This window comes from Sinocyclocheilus grahami, unplaced genomic scaffold (assembly GCF_001515645.1).
Source record: "Sinocyclocheilus grahami isolate Dianchi unplaced genomic scaffold, SAMN03320097.WGS_v1.1 scaffold1977.1, whole genome shotgun sequence".
Lineage (NCBI taxonomy): Eukaryota > Metazoa > Chordata > Actinopteri > Cypriniformes > Cyprinidae > Sinocyclocheilus > Sinocyclocheilus grahami.
The window spans coordinates 35889-45264 of NW_015507156.1; the positions used below are offsets into that span (position 1 = coordinate 35889).

At 38.4% G+C, this 9376-nt stretch overlaps 3 protein-coding genes across 4 annotated transcripts in view; all 3 read right to left on the reverse strand.

Moving 5' to 3' along the window:
- On the reverse strand, positions 1-658 carry LOC107573564 (glutaminase liver isoform, mitochondrial-like). The gene is made up of 4 exons (XM_016259992.1): positions 598-658; positions 455-521; positions 323-373; positions 1-234 (listed from the first exon to the last, which is right to left on the reverse strand). Exons 1-4 carry the CDS (start codon positions 651-653, stop codon positions 1-3), a joined length of 408 nt encoding a protein of 135 aa, XP_016115478.1. The 5' UTR covers positions 654-658.
- A 1795-nt stretch (positions 659-2453) lies between these two features.
- Positions 2454-9376, reverse strand: part of LOC107573570 (retinol dehydrogenase 7-like) — a 9884-nt gene continuing 2961 nt past the window's right edge. Inside the window, exons 1-6 of one of the 2 annotated variants that reach the window (XM_016260001.1) lie at positions 5569-5611; positions 4469-4533; positions 4048-4373; positions 3719-3977; positions 3439-3602; positions 2454-3142 (exon numbers count right to left, since the gene is read on the reverse strand). In XM_016260001.1, coding sequence (XP_016115487.1) covers positions 2922-3142; positions 3439-3602; positions 3719-3977; positions 4048-4373; positions 4469-4485 — 987 coding nt within the window. In that variant the 5' untranslated portion in view covers positions 4486-4533; positions 5569-5611 and the 3' untranslated portion in view covers positions 2454-2921. Of the gene's footprint in view, positions 3143-3438; positions 3603-3718; positions 3978-4047; positions 4374-4468; positions 4534-5568; positions 5612-9376 lie in introns of those variants that run through there. The other variant, XM_016260002.1, reaches the window with a different exon arrangement.
- Positions 7374-9376, reverse strand: part of LOC107573571 (biogenesis of lysosome-related organelles complex 1 subunit 1) — a 3018-nt gene continuing 1015 nt past the window's right edge. The window contains exons 3-4 of the mRNA XM_016260003.1: positions 7741-7873; positions 7374-7631 (exon numbers count right to left, since the gene is read on the reverse strand). Coding sequence (XP_016115489.1) covers positions 7521-7631; positions 7741-7873 — 244 coding nt within the window. The 3' untranslated portion in view covers positions 7374-7520. The remainder of the gene's footprint in view (positions 7632-7740; positions 7874-9376) is intronic.

Sequence of the window (9376 nt, forward strand, 5' to 3'; positions counted from 1 at the left end):
TCACACTCTGACTACATATAAAGACAGACAGTGTATAGAGACAATCCTTGTACTCACGTGGAAAGCGAACTGTCCAGAGTAGTCGTACATCCCGCAGGAGTGCATGAGACTCAACGTGTTTCGTACGGCTTCTGTGCTCAGAACTCTCTCTCCTGTGATTGGACAGATGCCTCCATTAGCCAGTGTAGCGGCCATTATGCTGCCAGATTCACATGTGACCTCTATGGCGCACAACTATGAGGGACAGAAAGAAAAATTCTGATGGAGCGTTCAGTTTATTTAGCGTTCGATTTAACAATGGAAAAATGTCAACTGGGCCTACCTGGAAATAAAAGTCCAGTGCGTCTATCATATCCGCCCCTTCAGGAAAACACTGTAAAGGAGGACATCATGGTTGCATTTGCAGACGATCAACAATATCTTGCTAGTTTGCTAAAGATGCTAAAGAACAAACCTTCTTCTCTTTTAGGTAGTATCCTATTGCGTAGTTTCTGTCTCCTGTTTCCTTCTCAGACTGAAACCTGGTGAAATGAAAACAAGTCAATAACAATAGCATTGGGTGCAAAATAAGTGTAAACTGAACAATGAAAGACATACGTTGCGTTGCTGAAGCCCACATACTCCCTGCCTGTCATTTTCTTCACAAACTCCATCACCTGTGAAATATACAATAATCAAATATAAATTCGATATGCTGACAAGCTGTATTAGGTTTTATCTAATAAAAATAAATAAATTTCAATTATACTATACTGTTTATTGACTTTACTTATAAATGATTACATAAATGATGACACCATGTGTGTTTTGGTCCGGACTTCTCATGACCGAATCAGATTTCAGAAGAAACATGTAGGGGGTTGATAGTAACTGAGCCTATAATATGCAACTGAGTAAATGTAGCAGCTCCCAGCTGTTGCCCATACATATATATATATATATATATAGACTTGGAAAACTGCTAGTGCAAAGAATTTTAAATCTTATTAAACCTTTATTGGATATGATACTGTATGTATGTGTCAATGAATAAACTCACAGAAATGAAATGAGACACAGGAACTTTCTCTGCTCCTTCGGTTATAGTGTAGAAAAGCATGTCCTCCAGTCCACAAAACAGACTGGTCACGTGTCTGCTTTAATAAAATAAAATGACACATAGGCTACTAACACCAAACATATTGTATTTTAGTTTATTTTATTATACATGACTATTTTTATATACTATTTCATTTATTGTAGAAGTGACTCACTTTTTTGATGTAGGTTGTTCCGCGGAAGACGGGCTTGAGTGAGCGGAGGCCGGTGGCCTTGAGAACGGTGCGGCCGGCGGATTCGACGAAGGAGCGACCGGCAGCCGTGCAGCAACCACATGTGACGACCCCTGGCTGGACTCCGCTTCATCCACGGTGAAAGCCGATCCGGCGATCCACAGCGCGAAGTTGATGTATTTCCTCAGCGACCAGCTCGGATCAGCTCCAGGCATGACGAACGGATATCGTCCTCTTTTGGAAGGCCAAACAAAGTAGTTTCGCTTTCACAACTAAACACACATCATCTCCACAACATGGCGCCGGCGGTAACAAAAATACTACAGCGAGAATAAAAGTTACGCCTTCATTCTTTGCGTGAACATTTGGGCGGCGTTATGCAAATCTTCCCACATAGTGACGTAGACATGTGGGGGCGTGTTTAAACAAGCGATTTTAGGTAGGCGTGACTGACTCTTAACTTTTATAAAGAATATCTCTTTGGATTTGAGACTTTAGTCTTTGCAAGTTTACAGATCTTCTTTATGCACCAAGAGCTTGTAACACTCCAAAGAGAAAGGAAAAATTTAAATCGCATCATATGACCCCTTTAAATAGACGTCTCCGAGACGTACATGTGCTATCAGGGTTTACATCATGGTTTACATTTGCTCATATAAGTCTATAGGACGTTTCCTATCAGATGTCAAATAGACATTTAGAAGATGTCTTTTAAGATGTTTATGATTTAGAATGTATGTAAAACTGACATCTTAAAGATGTCTGTCAGATGTTTGTTCACATCAGATGCTTTCCAGATAAAGCTATCTCTAACAGACCTCTTGCAGAGGTACGTGTGCTATCTAGGTAGTCTTCTCTATAAAATATGAAGTGTGTATATTTAATGGTTTTTTATATTGTAAGCGTCGGAACAGCTCTTTTCGATGACGTGACCAAGAGATAATCAATCTACTGGGTTCTCTCATGCGCGACTTTGATAACTTATGAATCAGGTCAGGGAAAACGGTTGAATAATTCCTTCGTCATGGGACAAACTGTTAATGAATAATTCTTGTTTACTAAGAAGTATTTGTTGTTAAATTGTCTCAACTCACCAAAAGGTGGAAGATCATGACCTTCAAAGTACAGTATTGAAAAAACACAACAACAAAAACCAGTCAAAGATGGTTTTATGCAAGTTCAGCTAGAACCAGTAAACCAGCATATATGCTGATTTTAAGCAGGTTTTTTTTCTTTCTGGGAAGAGATTGGTGCACAGATGGCAGTGCATAGAAAATATTCTTATAACATTTATTGAATTATGTTTATACAGTTATATTAACTTAATTAGCAGTAACGCTGACCGTTTCATACAAATATAACATCAAAGGCCACTCTAGCAACACATCTACATTAGATGACCAAACTGGTGATGCATTTTCAAGGCACATTTTAATTACGTTGCATAATGGTTCATAAATATACAAAATTACTGATAGTGTCCAGTTACCAGATAACTTTGCATCATAAATACACTATTAAATTTACAGACACATAGTGTTTGTAAACTCTACTTAGTAAGACCCCAAAATAGAGCATCATCCAGTGTATCATAAGAGGAAAATTAAAGGTTAAGAGTTAAACATATCTGACCTACAATCACTTCCCAATCTAGACACTTTTTGCTGGCTTTGGCAACACCAGCTTCAGGGCAATATCTACAATGCAAGCAGGCATATAAGACAAGGGAATCCACAAGAGCTTGGCATCCCAGCCTGCACTGTAGCGTGTCCTTGGGTGGACGGCCAGCAGGGCGTGTTCCATGCAGTTGGTCACTTTACTGAGGTCGGAGTCACATATGGTGTTCATGATCAGCCTCTGGATCTTGATATCTGGAGAGACAAAGAGTGTCTAAATGGACTATACTCTTATAAATAAATGTACGTTATTAGCATTGATGGTTCTATGAAGAACCTTTAACATCCATGGAAACTTTTTCAGTGCGCAAAAGGTTCTTATTGTAGAAAAATTAAATGATCTTCACACTATGGTTCTTTTAAGAATTCTTCAACTGAAAGGTTCTTTGGGGAACCAAAAACGGTTCTTCTACTGCATTATGGAATGTTTACAGTTAAGACTATATGTTTGGAGAAATGGAGAAAAGTAGTTGTTGGCATAAATAACATACATTTATCCAAGTATTTGTCTCCATAACTCTCCTTCACTTCAGGCGTCAGTTGGTTCCAGAGGCGATGAAGTTCCCTCTCGATAGGTTCCAGGCTGGTCACCTGTGTCTTGAAGAAACCAGGTTCGATGATGCACACATTGACCCCAAAATTCTGGATGTCCCTCCTGAAATTGAATGCAAAATCAAGAGGTTTTCTTTAAAGACTAAAGGTAAATGGTTTCAAAGGTCGAAACAATACTACAGCCACATAAAAACCATTGTATTTATTGACGTGTGATACCTGAGACAATCAGAGAAGCTCTCCACCGCAAACTTTGAGATGCAATACCCTCCGCCGTTAGCTGCCACTCTTCCCAACACTGATGCCACGTTCACCACTCGTCCACGGGCTTTTTTGACAAGAGGAAAGAAGTTCATGGTCATCTCGATAACACCAGTCATGTTGACTTTGAGCGTGTTTTCGAAGTCTTCGATTTTCATCCACTCTGATGGACCCATGGGAAGGGAGCGTCCGGCGTTGTTCACGAGTCCCCATAGTCCTGGGAAGTTGGGAGCAAAGATGTCACACTTGTATCTAAAACTTATTTTAAGATCTCACCTGAAACACACCTTTATCTTCAACTTCTTTTTTGGTCCATTCCAAAGCCTTCTGAATGCTAGCTGTGCTGGTCACGTCCAAGATGCAGGTCTTCAGGAAAGGTCCCGTCGCCCTTTTCAGATCATCTGCACCCTTTTCCGTGAGACACCCGGCTAGGACACGGAAACCACGTTTGTCCAGGCGTTTGCACAGTAGGTGTCCGAACCCAGAGTCGCAACCTGTCACAAAAACGTGTTTCTCCGAGACCTTGGTGATCTCCAGGTTGTCCCGGTAGAACCACACCAGAACCCACAGCAGCACGAATGCACCCAAGACGTATGTGCATGTACAGTTGTTACTGTAAGCACAAAATGCATACAAAATTGACATATTTATGAGTTTTGTTGGTTTATTTGCTTGTTTTGATAGTATTTTAGTCAGACACATTCTTACCTCAAGTACTCGTACATCGTTTCTGCCTCCTGAGTGATTCTGCGAAGATGTTTTGTAAACAATTGCTTTTTGGTAGAATGCCAATGACATAAAAGAAAGAAAAACATAATGCAGGTGTAATTATGAAGCATCAGAGCACCATAATCTAACAAACACCAGTTCAAAAAGGTATTGTGAACTTATATAAAAACTTCTTTAAATATTTAAATAAAATGATGTAATATGGTATTTTCATGCTTATTGAACATTATTGACCCATGTACACAGCTTCTCTTTGGTTTTAGATTATGTAGTCACAGGGCGCTAACATACGTAACACGTAACATACGTTTTTCAGAGCACATGAGAAATCTTGAGCTAAGGCTCTTATGAAACAAAGGGAGACTTGGGCATCAATGTAAAGGTTTAGAGAATGCTGTAAAATTGAAAATCCAGCACCACAGAAGCACTATAAGCTTCTCAGAGCTCAAAACCTATTAGCTACAGGGACTAATTAGCAAAGAGAAATGTTGAAGATTCATCTCTGTTACCACATAACAAATCGGACAAAACAAACCATTTAAGACCCTATTTGCACATTATGCTTTGAGGAATGTATGCTAATTAATTATCAAACAAACGTGCTTTTAGAAAAGACTTTTATCAAAGAATGATTCATGTGCTTTCCGATAATAAATGCATAAAAGTGTATGCATACAATATTTTACAATAATTTTTTAGATTATGTGACGAAATTGCTAAAGAATTGTAATTATTATTAACTTAAACTTTTAAACCAATCATACCATAGTCCAGTAACTAAACTGAAGACCCTTACGTTAAAGAAATTACCTTATTTGTAACAAAAATCATAGGACATCAAATTATTACTCAAATTAACCTGATTAATAATTCAAAATGAATACATTTTACATGTTCGCAAGTAAAAAAATGTTTAGTAAAACGTTGTAATTTTAAAAGAGAATCTAAAACCAATTAATCCTCTTTTTAATACTATAAATGAATACTTATTTAAACATACACATTTAAGTAAATGTTAATGCACATTGTAAAAATAAGAAATTCTGTTATCAGTTAAAGTAGTCAATTATCAGACTTACTTTTTTCCCTTCTTGGCTCTGGAGCTGGAGGTCCTGAGCGCGTTTGGTGAGTGATCTGAAGTGGGTCTGCGTCTCAGATTTATCCCTAAAGCTGATCCTCTCAGACAGGGCCGCAATTTCTAATCTCCAATCTCACTGGATTGGCGTTTGGGCATTTTTGTGTGCTTGTGTAAGCGTCATCCACAAATAGCTGGGCTGGGAGGAACTTTTAAGGAGAATCATGCCAATTCATTTTATTTTTAGGTTGTTTGAATTAGTTTTTGGGAGGTTGACGGGAAACTTCAAGCAATGGCAGAAGCGTCCAGTAATGCGAAATTAGTGTGACATTTTTGTTTACAGCAGTTTTAAACCATTTCTATTTTTGTTCAAATGATTATACGTGAAGACCTCATAATAATGGAAAGACTACATGGAATATTAGTATGTATCAAATATTAATAATAATAATAGAAATTAGAATATACAATTATATAGAAATACAAATGTAATTAATAATATTACACAATATAGAAATTATTTTTATTGAAATATATACAAATAATTTATCATATGGATCTAGGAAGATAATAGTTTTTTAATCAGTATTTGTTATAAATTCGAAGTTTACGTTTAGTTAACGTTTTCGTAATGCGTGTTTTTGTGATTTTTATTAGTTTATATATCTATATAGATTTTATTATTTCATAGTAATTTTTTATTATATTTTTATTTTAGTACATCAAGTTGAACTCAATCAAAATCAGAAAACTAGCTGAAATAAAATAAGTTATAATTTTATTTATAATATATAGTAATAGTTTTTTGTTGTTGTTTTTATTTCAGCTTTTAGTTCAAGTAAGGATCTTTTTTTGTTGTTGATGATTTTAGTTTGTTTAACCCGGTTTAATTTTATGGTTTTAGACTGATAACTCTGAGAGAGAGAGATATATATATATATATATTAGGGGTGCAACTGTTCTCTGTAAAAGACTGAACCATACCGTTCGCCACCCTCGGTTTGGTACGCATTTGTACCGCAAATAATCTCAGTTTTAAAAAAGGTTATGGATGATATGTTTTGGTGAAAAAACAAACCTTCAAATACACATTTGGAGTGACAACTTTCACTATTGCACAGCACAGGTGTTGCTGTTGTGTCTGCGTCCGTGCATCTTTCTGCAACCACACAGCCAAAATGCTAGAGAAACTTGAACCGTTACACCCCTAATATATATATGTATATATATTCCATATGAGTTTCAAAATTATATACAGGTATGCTTAAAAATCATGATAAAAATGGTCTTGAAGACCTAAAACAACAACTAGAAAATCAAGCTAAAAATCATATGCAGTCCCATGGGGCAAACATGTGAAATCTGGACTTAAACAGCCACATTCTACTCTTTCTTTTCGTTGTCTTAGTTTAACGTTTTACTCTTTCTCCTTATGTTAATCCTGAGGCTGAAAGACCTTGTTGTATATGTGGATTATGTAGCGTCACAGTGTGTGCACGGCTTAACATGGGTTAAGTAAAAATTAACAAACCGTGAAATCCCACAAAAACGTATAAAACTATTTCAGCTCACTGTTACGTCTATAAAAGCTAAAAAGGGGCAGGGAAATTGTGTAATTCTGGTACTATACGTTCATTACTGAGGCTGAATGGAAAACACTTGTTAAACGCTGGTCAAAGTTAGAAGCAGGACAGCGAATCTGTACATGGGAACTTTTGGGGGTAAAATGTGATATAAAACATTCCAACTTATGGCACAATAGATATTTTTTATTATGCAAGCAAATTAATATTATGTAAAACGAAAATAAAAATAAAACAAATCAGAAATAAACAGCTGCTCCAGCAATTCTTTACTGGAATAAATGAGACACAAATGTCTCAAATAACAGTGTCCAAGTTTCACCAACATCTGGAGGAAAAGCCTGTCCATTTTGGACCATCAGAGTCCATCTGCTCATGAAGTCGTGGGCTGAGCCGGGCCTTTGTGCACATACTCCAGAGCTGTCGCGATTGTCCGCATGTCCATCTCAATGCTTCGCGCCCAGTTCTCCACATCTCCGATTTCCTGTAAAGGAATAATCTGCCATTAAATCTGCACATTTCCCCAAAAGCAACACTAAATTAGCCATCATTTCAATCCCGCATTAATCGATATTTAAAAAAAGCTTGTGTACTTTTAAGGCCTGGTTGAAGTTCTCCACCATGTTGATCCACTGAGCCGTCTGCTTGGCAAACTGACTGGCCTGAACCTGCAGCGTCTTCACCTCATGGTCCAGCTTGCGCTGGTTGACGTACGCCTGCGCCACCCTGAACATAGAAACTTATACTCTACAATGTCTTAAAGGAATAGTTCATCCAAAAATGAAAATCTGCTGAATATTTTCTCACCCTCAGCCTATTCAAGATGTAGATGAGTTTGTTTCTTCTTGGGAACAGATTTGGAGAAATTTAGCATTACGTCACTTGATCCTCTGCAGTGAATGGGTGCCGTCAGAATGAGAGTCCAAACAGCTGATAAAAACACCACAATAATCCACAGCCCTCCAGTCCATCAGTTAATGTCTTCTAAAATGAAAAAGCTGCATGTTTGTAAGAAACAAATACATCAAGACGTTTTTAACTTCAATCCATTGCTTCGGGCCAAAATACGAGTCCATAATGAGTGCATAATTCATATTAACATTTCCTCCAGTGAAGAAGTCCATCCCCCGTTGTCCTCTTACATAAAAATTCAACAACATATTTGTTTAGAACCGTTTTTGGCTTGTAAACAGTGCTTGATCTGTGCATATTTCTCTCCTGATTCAGACAAGATGACTTTTTCATTGGAGAAAGCAATATTATGATTAGAGAACTCGTGTTTAAGCTAAAAGTGGCAGTTTAAATAAAAAAATGTGTTAATGATGGATTTGTTTCTTAAAAACATGCAACGTTTCACTTCATAAGACATTAATTAATGGACTGGAGTGGTGTGGATTACTGTGATGTTTTTATCAGCTGTTTGGACTCTCATTCTGACGGCACCGATTCACTCTCATTCTGACGGCACCCATTCACTCTCGGAACCCATTCACTCTCATTCTGCCGGCACCCATTCACTCTCATTCTGCCGGCACCCATTCACTCTCATTCTGACGGCACCGATTCACTCTCATTCTGATGGCACCCATTCACTCTCGGAACCCATTCACTCTCATTCTGATGGCACCCATTCACTCTCATTCTGCCGGCCCCCATTCACTCTCATTCTGACGGCACCGATTCACTCTCATTCTGATGGCACCCATTCACTCTCGGAACCCATTCACTCTCATTCTGACGGCACCGATTCACTCTCATTCTGATGGCACCCATTCACTCTCGGAACCCATTCACTCTCATTCTGACGGCACCGATTCACTCTCATTCTGATGGCACCCATTCACTCTCGGAACCCATTCACTCTCATTCTGACGGCACCGATTCACTCTCATTCTGATGGCACCCATTCACTCTCGGAACCCATTCACTCTCATTCTGACGGCACCGATTCACTCTCATTCTGATGGCACCCATTCACTCTCGGAACCCATTCACTCTCATTCTGACGGCACCGATTCACTCTCATTCTGATGGCACCCATTCACTCTCGGAACCCATTCACTCTCATTCTGACGGCACCGATTCACTCTCATTCTGATGGCACCCATTCACTCTCATTCTGCCGGCACCCATTCACTCTCATTCTGACGGCACCCATTCCCTCTCATTCTGACGGCACCCATTCACTGCAGAGGATCCACTGGTGAACACGTGACGTAATGCTACATT